Source organism: Phascolarctos cinereus, unplaced genomic scaffold (assembly GCF_003287225.1).
Source record: "Phascolarctos cinereus isolate Bilbo 61053 unplaced genomic scaffold, phaCin_HiC Scaffold_4;HRSCAF=312, whole genome shotgun sequence".
Classification (NCBI taxonomy): Eukaryota; Metazoa; Chordata; class Mammalia; order Diprotodontia; family Phascolarctidae; genus Phascolarctos; species Phascolarctos cinereus.
Window position 1 is genome coordinate 557,917,098 of NW_027555847.1, and position 13,474 is coordinate 557,930,571.

Below are 13,474 nucleotides of genomic sequence, written 5' to 3' on the forward strand. Positions count from 1 at the left end.
TTAGCAACTAGGGCCCAGTAAGAGGTGAGCATCTGCTTTTCAAAAATGGTATAGTGAGAGGCCACTTTGGAAAACTTGTAGCTCCAAGAAGCCTAACAATTATTCTGGTCACCTCTTGGTGCTTTCCAAAGGCTTTACACAACCTTCTCTTTATGGACAGAGACCTTCAAAAACATGGGCCATGCAGGGGCTCAAGAAAAGAGGCTTTTGGACAGCTTGTTTTAGATATTCTAGGGCTAAATCCTAGCCCCCATTTGAAAGAAGTGGACTTGCAGGTGACCCAGTAAATGGGAGCCATCTGGATATCCAGATGGGGGATGTGGGTCCTTCGGAATCTAAAGAGTCCAATAAGCCTCTGGGATTCCTTAGATTGTGGGGAAGTAGGTATCAATAATTTATTCTACACTGTGCCCAGGATCCTTGGGGTTTCCCTATTGTCAGTGTTCCCCAGAACTTGACTAAGTTGGACCCTAGATTTTCTTAAGGTTGATTTCCCACCCTTTGTCCTTCATATGTGCCATCATCCAGTGTAGGTCTTCAGTTATCATGGCTTCATTTCTCCCAGTCAATATACGATATGTTATGTACATATGATAGAGTACATCAGTGCTTTTAGGACCAGAATATGGCCATATGAGAGAAAGTACAGGTAGCCCAGGGGAAGGATAGTGAAAATATACTGGATTCTTTCCCAGGTGAAAGGGAATTATTTCTGACTAGTTTCAGCCATAAGAAGAGAAAAAAGCATTAATAAAGGCCATAAACTCATACTACTCACCCTGATCCTGGGCTCCCTTTCTACAAAATTGATGATATCAAAAACTATTGGAGTGATGAGCACAGTGACCTTGTTCAACTCCTCATAATCCAAGGTAAGCTGACAGATGCCATCTACCTTCCTAATAGGCCATTCTGGATTGTTTTAACAGGAGCAGATGTAACAAAATATCTAGCCTCTTTCATCTTCATTTGTTAACTACATGGGATGGTTCAAGCAGCTCCAAGGGTTTCTTTTGACCCTACATCAGTACACTTCAAAGAGATTGCCAAAATGTCTGTGCAGATTGACTCCCAAGAGCTTTTGATATCTCTTCCCTTCATCATTTAACCTCTATAACCTCCCTTTGGTGATGCAAATGGGGCAGGGACTTTTGGAGATGCCTTAGGCTTGGGAGGTGTGAAGGACATTGAGAAGGCAGAAGAAGAGAAAATCTTTCCTAATCTATCTCGAGCCTATCTTTCCAGACTTTCCACATTATTCCTCTTCACACAAAGATTATCTTTTTTTCCATTTCAGATACTCAACATTCTGTTTCTGAGCCTGACGTCTGGAATGCTACCCTTTCTTACCTCTACTTCTTGGAACCTTTAGGTCCCTCTCAGATTTGGCTCAAACTGCTTCCTTTCCTTATTGCCCCATGTTAGTGCTCCTACCTACCCAAAGTTTACTTATTATTTCTTTTGTATTTATTTATTCACATACATTTCCCCCCAGTAAAAATTTAAAACCATTTGAGTATACTTGGACTTCTTTTTAGTATCCAGAGTTTAGCAATGCTTGCACAGAGCTTAATAAAATGATGGTTGGATCAAAATACCCTATGTTGGTTTGTCAAATTAGTGAGCTTTATTCCATTCTGGTGCAGATAATGTAAGTGCACAGTTTCTTAGCTTTTGGCATCTAGTAGATTGGCATCTTCCAACCAATATGACGTGACACTTTGATGCATTAAATACCTAACATTTATATGAGGCTTAGAAGTTTACAGAGTACTTCATAGTATCTCCTTTGACCCTCACGAGTACCCTCCTCATTTTATAGATGTATGCATTTGAAAAAGGTTCTAATTCTCTTTATCCTGCTGAGTATAAAATAGTGTTAGTAGCTTTAACCACTGTGGCCACTTGGACAAACATCTGTTTCTGGGCAGGGCTGGTTTCCTGGAACTACCAAGTGTTCTATTTTGCCTCTCAAGTGTCCTGTTTCCTGAGAAATTAAGTACTTGTCAAAGATTTGCATAGGTCCCCTTGTATCCTTTGTGTATGTGTGTATTGGGAAGGTAGCACATTATCAGTAAGTCTTGTAATGAGATTCAAGGGTGGGTTTCTTTCTATTCCTTGAGATCTGTGACTGGACCAACCCACCCCTGTGCAGGAGTGACTTGGTAGAATAGAGGAAGTAAGGATATCTTCTTAATCTCCAGTATACCTGTGTTATTGCATTCTAACATAATTATTTCTGTGCATGCCATTAAGTATAGTGAAATTGTGTAAGGTGCTTGATTAGATATCATACTGAAAAAAAAGTTGTAGAAGTTGGTTTTCATGTTCTGGATGCTTAATTTTTAAATCTTACTAGTCATGATGGCTTCATGCTATTATTAGCCAATATCTTAAGGCAAAATATATACTTATGCTGAGGTTCATCATTAATGAGAGTGGACATAAATCCATGCTTCAAATAATCTTGCTAATTTTGAATAATTTGGCTGACTTCTTGGCAGATCTGATTATCATCATTTTTGCCATTTTCTTATTCCTTTGTGTTTGACTTTTGTTTTCAATCCACTGTCTGTCTGCAGGAATCTTTTAGAGCCACTTGTCCATTTTGTGAGGGTTAGTTTAGTTAAAACTAGATAATATAATGTATAGATCCATTCAATCAGTATGGAACATGAACTGCATTTATGCCACAAGTGAACAAATGAGTAAGTGTGCCACTGTCAAGCCCCCTTGTTTTTTTCCTTAAGATGCCTTGTGTGTATCACGCATCACATATCATAGCTTGTTGTATGCATCCAATTAGGGCACCAGTGTCAATCCTTATACTAAGTGTTCGTAAGGTATAATTACTTTCTTAACTTTAGATTAAAATACAAATTCTAATATTTTCTTTCTGTATCCTAGTGGATCATGTTGTGCATGTCACTCTGGAAGACTACTGCCCTAAGGGAGACGGTCACAGCTTTAAGAAAAAAAAATGGGGGCAGCTAGGTGGCGCAGTGGATAGAGCACCAGCCCTGAAGTCAGGACAACCTGAGTTCAAATCTGGCCTCAGACCAAACACTTGACTAGCTGTGTCACCCTGGGCAAGTCACTTAACCCCAAATGCCTAAAAAGTTAAAAAAAACCCTCATTACCTAGATTGTGGTTATAATCCTGAAGGATTACTTCAGGGACCTAGTTTAATGAAGTTCAATTGGGAGACTAAGAATTTTAGCTAAGCCTTTGTTCTCTAGGAGCTAGCTGCCCTGCATGGACATTAACCCTGACAGAAATAATTCAGATAATTCCAGTTCCTTCATTTGGACTGAAGCTGTTTTTTGCTTTTCTTTGTATTCAGAGTATTTAGCACAGTGCCCAGCATACAGTAGGAGCTCAACAGATGCTTGTTGACAGATTAATAGATGAATACAGGGAATGTGGTTCACAAAGTGACAACATAGTATGGTGTAAAGAACAGTGTACTAAGAGGTGGAAGATTTGAGTTATTGTCTAAGTTCTTTCAGTGAGTTGTTGATTAGTGATTTGAGCACTCTGTGCCTCATTTTCTCCATCTGTACAATCCCTGTCCTGCCTACTTCCCAGGGTTCTGTAAGGTTCCAATGAGATACTATATATGAAAATACTTTGCAAAGTATAAAATGCTAAACAAATGTAATATAGTAGTAATTTTTTTTTTGGTTCTGATTCAGGTCAGGTGTGTTAGGGACCTTGATTAATAGTATACTGTAGAAAGTACTTGTCTAAGCCTAATTTCTGCTTTACTGCTTTCCAGTTTTCCTATCATTTTTTGTTATATACCCCACTATGTTGTCCTTACCCCAGCAGTTAGTGTCCATGGGTTTATTGAATCCTATGTTAGTATATTCATTTGTTTCTGGTTCTTTCTTACCTAATCTGTTATATTAATTATTCTGTTTTTTTAACCAGTACCAAATAGTTTTGATAATTATTACTTTATAACATAATTTGGGGCCTAATACTGCTATGTCTTTTCTGTTCCTTTTATTTCATTGTTTCCCTTGAGATTCTTGGGGTTTTTGTTGAATTTTGTTGATGTTTTATCTAATTTAAGAAATATTATTTTACATAAAGAAGTAAGCATGTTATAGAAAATTCAGCTTATGTTGAATAGCTTGTTTCCTAATGATACTAGATAAATGATCTGGTATTGTTTTATAATGTGTTGTTATCTGCAAAAGTCAGCAATTAGAGGATTAGCAAAAGTGTCAAAGTGGAAAGGGTAACTGGAAGAAATATAGCCTAACCCTCCCCCCCACACACATACACACATCTCTGCAAAGATCTAAAAAATGCATCAAACCAAATTCTGATTGGAAAATCAAGGAAAAAGTCACACTGAGTCGTTTTTCTACCCCATGTCAGCTTAAGGAGACAGAGATTTGCATTCATATATGTAGCAATATATAAGAATGAGAGATATTACATGTATCCACTTAAAACTTTGTCATAATCAGGGGTCCTGGAAGGAGGCTAATTAGACAGAGGCATGGGAGTAATTCTCCTGTGATATTTGATCTTGCGTATCACTCATCAAAAGAAGGAAGCATACGCATAAAGTTGGGTGCATTTCATCTAATGGGAAAACAGGAAAGGAAACAGGTAAATAAAGGAAAGGGGTGGGAGAGTTAGAGAGAGGGTAGATTAATAAAATAATTATTATAAAAGCTAACATATAGCACTTTACCATGTGCTAGGCACTGTGCTAAGTGTTTTACAATTATTATCTCAATTGATCCTCACAATAACCCTGAGAGGTAGGTGCTATTTATTAAGATTAAGGGAAGGATTACTCAGAAGGAAAACAAACTATTAAAATGGGGGCAAGAAACAAAAGAAGAAAAAGTATAAGAAAATAGGATGGTGAGAAATACGTACTTAACAGCTCTAACTGTGACTGTGAATGGAATGTCCGTGAAGTGGAAGAGGCCAGAGCTAGCAGAATGGATTAGATACCAGAATCCAATAGTATGTTATTTTTAAGGAAATAACACTTGAAACAAAAAGATACACATAGTAAAATAAGGGGCTGGAAGGGGCAGCTAGGTGGCGCAGTAGATAGAGCACTGGCCCTGGATTCAGGAGGATCTAAGTTCAAATGTGAGCTCAGACTTGACACTTACAAGCTGTGTGACCCTGGGCAAGTCATTTAACTCCAATTGCCTCGCCAAAAGAAAAAAAGTAAGGGGCTGGAGTAGAATCTATTATGCTTCACCTTAAATTTTAACAGGCAGAGGTGACAATAATGTTAGACAAAGCAACAGCAAAAATAGACCTAATTAAATGAGATAAACAAAGAAACTACTTTTTGCTGAGAGGTGCTATCGACATATCTATATGAAACATAAAGATAATGACAGCAATGAAACAATATGCCACAATTTTGGGGTACAACTGAACAGTATTTAGAAAATTTATACGTCTAAGCACTTTCGTCAATAAAAGAGAGAAAAAGCAGATCAGTGAACTGGGTGTGCCTAAAAACAAAGCAAAATAAAAGTATAAAACCAACAAATCAAAAACTTTCAAATGCCAAAATAGAAATCCTGAAAATTGAAGGAAAGATTAACAAATTGAAAGCAAAAAATCCATTGAATCAACAAGTTGAACTACAAGCTGATTTTTATTTGAGGGAAAAAAGACCAAGAAAATCAATAAGCCATTGGCTGACTTGAATAAAAGAAAAGAAAACCAAATACTTTTATCAAAAATGAAAGAAAAGTGAATTCACAGCCAGTAAAGAAGAAATAAAAGAAATGATTAATTACTGTTTTGTGCGCTTCTATGCCAATATAACTGACAATCTAAATGAAATTAACAGAACAGGAAATAGAATACTTAACCCTATTTTTTTTTCAAATTTTTTTAAATTTTACATTTTTTAAAATTTTATTTATTTTTGTTTATCAATAATCACTTCCATATGCTTTTGAGTTTAAAATTTTTCTCCCCCTTCCTCCCCTCTAACCTCCCCAAGAAAGCACACAATCTGATATAGGCTATGCATTTACATTCCTATTAAACATATTTTCACATTAGTGGTGTTGTAAGTAAAATTTAAAACCATTGGGAGGAACCATCAGAAAGAGGAAACCAAACTCAACAGAAGAGAAAAAAAATAGCAATTCAACTTTCGTAGCTCTTTCTTTGGATGTGGATAGCATTTTCCATCACAAGGCCTCTGGAGATGTCTTAGATCCTTGTATTGCTGGGAAGGCTTAACCCTATCTTTGAAAAAGAAATCAAACAGGCCATAAATGAACTTCCAAAGGAGGGGGAAACAAAATTAGTTGGATTTACAAGCAAATTCTGTTATTTAAAGAACAATTAATTCCAATACCACATAAACTCTTTGAAAAATTAGGAAAAGATATGGTTCCACTAAAATCCTTCTCTGACAAAAATGTTCTCTTGATAACTAAACCAGCGAGAGTCAAAACTGAGGGAAAAAACTATAGACCAATCACCCTAACTGATGATGCAAAAAATTTAAAATAAAATATTGGTAAGAAGACTACAACATATCACAATGTTTATATAGTATGGCCAGACCAGATTAATACTAGGAATGCAGGGCTTATTCAGTATTAGGAAAACTATAAGCTTAATTGGCCGCATTAACAACAAAAACAATAAAAATCATATAATTATATCAGAAAAAGCTCTTAAGAACATACAACATTAGGGCAGCTAGGTGGCGTGGTGGACAGAGCTTTGGCCTTGGAGTCAGAAGGACCTGAGTTCATATGTGACCTCAGACACTTAACACTTAAGTGGGCAAATCACTTAACCCCAGTTGCCTTACTAAAAATCCCAAAACCCCCCTCCAAAACTCCCAAACATACAGCATCCATTCCTGTTGCGTTTTTTTTAAAGTATTCAAGGTGTAAGAATAAATGGAGTTTTCCTTAATAAGAAAGGTAGTATATATCTAAAACCAGGAGCCAGCATTATCTTCAATATGGATAAGTCAGATGTCTTTCTAGTCAGGGGTAAAACAAGGATATACATTGTCATTGTTACTATTCAATGTAGTACTAGAAATGCTAGCTAGAGATATGATAAGAAAAGAAAAAAGAAATCAAGAGAATGAGCATAGGCAAAGAAGAAACAAAATTATCACTTTTTTGCATTTGATAAGATGATTTGCCAAATTTGGCCTACTGCCTGTTTTTATATATCCTGCAAGAGAAGAGGGTTTTTTTACATTTTAAAATATAAAACAAAATAAATGCAAAACTTTATTTTAAAATATAGAAACCATTCAATTGTAGGCCATACAAAAACTGGTGTTGGGCTGTAGTTTGCTGACCCCTACCCTAAAGAGTCAACTAAAAAACTAATGTAAACAACAATTTCAGCACAGTTGCAGGATATAAAATAAAATCACAAAATCATCAGCCTTACAGTATATTGCCAACAAAATCTAGCAGGAAGATACAGGAAGAAAATTTCATTTAAAGTAAGTATAGGCAGTATAAAATACTTGAGGACTACTTGCCAAGACACATACAGGAATTATTTGAGTACAATTACAAAGACTTTTTAAACAAATAAAGACAGATCTAAGTGAAGAATAGGCAATTTGGAGAGGGCTTAGGTTAAGAAATCCAACTGTCAACAGCCCATATGAGAAAATAATCTGAAACATTAATAGAGAAATTCAGATGAAAATAAATCTGAAATAACATCTCATTTCAATCATATTGGCAAAGTTGACAAAAAAGGAAAAGCAGGTCTTTGGTAGTGAAGAGGGTTGGGGGTGCTGACATGGTTTAGGGGTTCTAGGACCCTGAGAATGCCAAGGCTGACTTGCCTGAAATGAATTCACTCACTCAAGCCAGCCTTTAGTCAAGTGGCAAGGTTTATTGTAATGCCAATAGAAGTGGGCAAGGGTTCTTAGGGAACCTGTGAGATAGTGAGGATGGTTCTGGGGCTTATATTCAAAAGGGACAAGGGAGAGGAATCCCAAGGATGCTAATTAGGTAATCTAGGGGTCTAAGTGTCTTTTGGGACCAGGCGCCTATCATCTATAGATGGAAAAATTCAGGGAACCTGCAGAGATAACTTTGTTGATACCAGATGTTGAGAGAGTTGTCATAGGCATGGACCTTGGGGATCTGTTGCAAGGGAGAGTCCTTGGGCTAGCCAGGGACAAAAATCCTTGAGCCAGGCACCCAGGTGTCTGTTCTGAAAGCAGAATATGATCTGCAACAAGAGAAAATTTTATCACAGGGCAGGGGCCTACTGAGAAACTAGAAGGCTTTCAGAGATATGATCTTAGGGCTGGGGCCTGAGCACCCTATTAGTAGGACATGCTAGTGGGGCTATGGGAAAACAGGTCCATGAATGTACTGTTGATGGAGCTGTGAGCTGGTACAGCCATTCTGGAAAGCAGTTTGTAACTGTGCCCAAAGAGCTATTAAACAGTTCATACTCTTTGACCTGGTGATACTGCTACTAAGTCTTTGCCTCAAAGAGATCAGAAAAAGAGGGAAAGGACCTTTATATACACAGGTATTTATAGCAGCTCTCTTTGTGGTGGCCAAGAATCAGAAACTGAGAGTTGCCATCAGTTGGGAAATAGGTGACCCAATTATGGTATATGAATGTGATGGAATACTATTGTGCTGTAGGAAATGATGAAGAAGATGGTTTCAGAGAAACCTGGATAAACTGGTATGAACTGATACAAAGTAAAGTGAACAGGATTTGGAGGACAATTTGTAGTCAACCCTCCACATTCATGGGTTTAAATTTCGTGACTTCAAGCATTTGGGTGATTTTATTACTAACCTAATTTTTGCTTTTGTGTCAGCAACCAGACACAGTGGAGAAAAAAAAACATGAGAGGCACAATGCATGCAAATTTATATTCTCAAAAAGGAGCAAAATTTTTGTAAAAGTGTTTATGAATGCACTCCAGAAAGTGCTAAAGTTACCTCACAAGTACACGTGGAGAAAATTGAACAAATGGAAAAGTGGCTAAGTCTGTGACTAAAGGAGATGGTAGTCACCCCTGCCCTCTGGCTGGCACTTGAAAGCATCCTGCCTCTTCTACTGCCTGTGCCACCAGGCTCCTCAGAGAGCTGCACCAGGCTGGGCCCCAAGCCTCCCTGGGCAGGAGTTTTGAGCTCTGACCAGGGCTAGGGACTCACCCTGAGGCATGTGCTTTTCATCAGGAACAGTTCAAGCAAAGAGCCAAAAGGGAGATTAGAGATGGCATATGTCCCTTTCCCTTTTTTACCGCAAGGTTCTTCTGACATCACAGCCCCTGTCCCTCCTGGTTCTGTTAGATATTGCTTCCTTTCCCTTGCATTTTGTGGGTTGTTTCATGATTACTATGTTAAGAAAAATGCCTGTTATCAGAATTAATGTTATGTTATAAAGAATTATATGCAGAAAAGTATGTTTTCAGCGATCTCTTTAGCAAAAGATTACAGTTTTTGGTGGTCACAGGAACCCAACCTCCTATTTTCCATAGGTTCAGTATATCAACATTCATGTTTTTTACTTTCGCGCTGTTTTCTAGGAACATTACCCCTGAAAAAGTTGAAGATTGACTGTATACGATAACAACAGTATTGTAAAGACAAACAACTTTGAAAGATTTAGCAACTAATCAATACAATGATCAACAACAATGCTAGAAGACTCGTGGTGAAACATGCTGCCCACCTCCAGTTAGAGAGATGATGGATTCAGAATGCAAATTGAGGCTTTTTTTTTTTTGACATGACTAATGTGGGAATTTGTTTTGCTTGATCATACACATTTTAAACAGATTTTGTTTTTCTTGCTTTGTCAATGTGGGAAGGGGAGAATTTGGAGCTGAAAATAAAACAAAATTGAATTTAAATTAATGGTCAACCTGAGAGAAAGAACAATATAAGAATTTTTTTTCTGCAGAAATAAGAGTAGTTTGCTGTTTATAAATAGATGCAAGTTTTTAAAATTAAAAATTAGGCTTAATTTATCCGACAGTAATGTTACAGTATTGTGCATATCTAATTTAAAAGCTTATTTCTTGTCTTTGCAAGTAATACAAAAATGCAATGATATAATTTTATACTTAATTATAGGCTGAAGTCTTTAAGTGACAAGTCAAGAGAAGCGAAAGTTAAGAGCAAACAGAGGTATGACTGTGCTAAAATTTCTTTTTTGTAGAATCTGTGAGTTTTAAGTTTATTTTTAGATAATACTGTTCACTAATTACTTTTAACCCAACCAATTCACTGTCATCCCAATTAAATTTTTATATGGTTTGTCCTAGTAGTATTAAGTTATATCAGTAATGTCAAACATAAGTAGAAACCAATCCCTATGGGCAGCATATTATCTTAAAAAAATATAAATCAATATTATCTATGTTATATTTATATTTATTTGGTTAAATACTCTTAATTATATTTTAATCTGAGTCAGTCTGCACTCACAAGTTTTGCTTCTGGGTTTGATACCTCTGAGTTGTATAATAAAGTTTATGATTCCTGGATATGAGAGATTTATATTGGGTAAATACAGCTTAAAACAGTTTTTAAAATTTTATCTATTCTGTAGTCTCCTAAAATTACTGATGAAGTAGAAAAAATTATAAATGATCAGTTTTCATAGATTTATTTTGCTTGGTTTTTCTCTACTTGAATTTCAGAGAACCTTAGTGAATATTATACGATAATTATTTATCATAGTTTCCATTTTAGAATTAAGAACAAAAGGAGGAATTTTGTACTAGGGAAAGCACATTAATAACAGAAATATCACTTGGCAAGTACATAGCTTTGGAAACATTGCATGAAAACATATCAGTGTTGATTTTGATGTTTTTCATTTTCAAAATAAAATAAAGTATGTGTCTGGATTTCATTTCCAACCGGAAGAAGAAACACTTTAATCATGCAGATTTTGTTTTGGTAACTGCAATTCTAATGAAGTGTTTATCAGATACCAAAAACAATGTTTTTGGGAGTTAGTGACTTGTATACATTATATTAACAGAAATAAAACCATAATATAATTTATTTCTCTTAAAGTTTTGTGAAACTGTGGTTATTGATTTTTACATTTTAATTTCATGGATAGCAAACCCAAAATTCTTGTAGTTACAGCATACATCAGGAAATGTAGTCTTGTTAATTAAATATTTATTTTGACAGGCCTGTTCAGTCTTTGCCAAAGTTCTCTGCTGGACTTGAGCTACTCAGCAGGTAAATGTCTTTTTTTTTTTTTAACTTTTTAGGCATTTGGGGTTAAGTGACTTGCCCAGGGTCACACAGCTAGTAAGTGTCAAGTGTTTGGTCTGGGGCTGGATTTGTACTCAGGTCGTCCTGACTTCAGGGCTGGTGCTCTATCCACTGTGTCACCTACCTGCCCCTGGTAAATGTCATTTTTTACTGCAGTGCTTTACCTTTAACAATTTTTTTAAATTTTACATTTTATAGATATATTTCAGTAGTATTTGGTGAGTTAGATTAAAATAGAGCAGCCTTGGGGCAGCTAGGTGGCGCAGTGGATAGAGCATCAGCCCTGGATTCAGGAGGACCTGAGTTCAAATCCAGCCTCAGACACATAACACTTACTAGCTGTGTGACCCTGGGCAAGTCACTTTAACCCCATTGACTAGCAAAAACAAAACAAAACAAAAAAATAGAGCAGCCTACTACATTAATTGGTTTTTTGAGAAACTTGTGACACTTTTTGGTACAAAGATTTCTTAATCATTCTATTTAAGGAGGTCAAGATTATCTTTATTAGTTAATATTTTATCTGGCATCTTTTGGTTTTCCGATTGTGGCAAAAAAAAATTCTACTTTTATTATTTCTCAAAAGTTGTAGCTGTTACAATGAAGCTATTAGTTTTTTCTATGTGTATCCTCTTCTACCATTTTCTGTTGAAATCTTATATAGACTGGATGACAAAGTGCCTTTATTCTTAGAAATGATTCAATGACATAGGACTAACTTGTTATGGAAAATATCTAGGAAACAAATAAGAAAAGGTTGTCTTGTATTTTGTTTACAATTTGTATTCATTTTCCTGTTAACATCTATACCTACATATAAATTTCTCTCTTTAGATATTTTATTAGATTTATTTTTGTGCTTTTAAGGGCTGGAGATTTTTCTTCTCTAGTGTAAAAAAATTATTTTTATATTTGTTGTTGAATTGAGTAGGAGATTTCAGAGATAATCCTATAAAATAATTACAGTAAGAAGTCTTGGTGGTTAAAAGCAAAATTTTCAAATATTCAAGAGTCAAGTCAACAAGTGTTAAGTGTCTGTTATGTGCCAGACACAAGAATATGGAATCACAGAACTTCAGAGTTAGAAAGAATCTACAGTATGGCCTATATGTGAAAAAAGATTGCCATTACACTGTACCGGACAAGTGGTATTCCAGCCTTGGCTTGACCACAAACAGAAGGGGAAATCACTACCTTCTTAGGCAACCTATTTTACTTTTGGACAGGTCTATCTAATTCTTAGTATGTTTTTCCTTACATTAAATCTAAATTTATATTTTAACAACTTATACTTATTACCTAAGGTTTCTATTTATTATACTACAACAATACTCAAATGTAAATTTTTAATATACTATGAACCCAAATTTCATATGTTTTTTCCTTAGAGACATTGAATACTACATAGCTGATCAGTAGTTGGAATCACATGATTTCATCAATGCAGATCACAACCCAACCTGGTCTTCTCATCCTATACAATTCTTATATATGCATTTCCATAAGTCTCCCAAAGAAGATCTCCCCAATTTGTTAGAAGTCTAGCCCTAGTTCTTTTAATCATCAGTGGATTCCTATAAAATATTTGCACTGTCTATCTATCACTCACTCTTTTTTAGTAATGTATTAGTACTGATATCTTTTATTCTTATGTTCCGTAGATTTCCTCTGCCTTCTCTTCCTTCATGGAGAGCCATCCTTTATTACAAAGAATTTTAATTTTTGAAGAAGGGAATAAAAAAAAAATTAAGCAAAGCCAACAACGTTGAAAAAAAATTTGGTTTTATATGCAATGTTCCACATCCGTGGACCCCTCCCCCAACCTCTATAAAGGTGGGGTGCATATCATCTTCTCATATTTCTTATTTGGGACCAAATGTGTTTTTTGTGTTTTCTGAACATTCATGTCGTTCTGTGGATGTTGTTCTTTATTGTTCTAGTCATTGTGTATATTGTTATCCTGGCTCTGCTTACTTCCCTTTCATCAGTTTATATAAATCTTCTCGTGTTTCTCTGTATTAATTATGTGTTTTTTTCTTATAGCATTCTAATATTCCATTACATTAATGTGCTACATTTTTTTTTTACCTATTCCCTAATCAAGGGGCATCTATTTTGTTTCCAGCTTTTTGCTACTATGAAAAGTGCTGCTATAAATATTTTAGTTTGTTTGGAGCCTTTTTTTTTTTTTGTCAATGACTTCCCTG

The 13,474-nt window shown here is 35.7% G+C and overlaps 1 protein-coding gene across 2 annotated transcripts in view; it reads left to right on the forward strand.

The window, feature by feature from the left end:
* The window catches only part of DTNBP1 (dystrobrevin binding protein 1), a 166,577-nt gene that overhangs the window by 11,382 nt on the left and 141,721 nt on the right, over positions 1–13,474 (forward strand). For both annotated transcript variants that reach the window (XM_020986793.2, XM_078153582.1), the window contains exons 2-3: positions 10,107–10,160; positions 11,181–11,231. In XM_020986793.2, the coding sequence (XP_020842452.1) occupies positions 10,107–10,160; positions 11,181–11,231 (105 nt within the window). The remainder of the gene's footprint in view (positions 1–10,106; positions 10,161–11,180; positions 11,232–13,474) is intronic.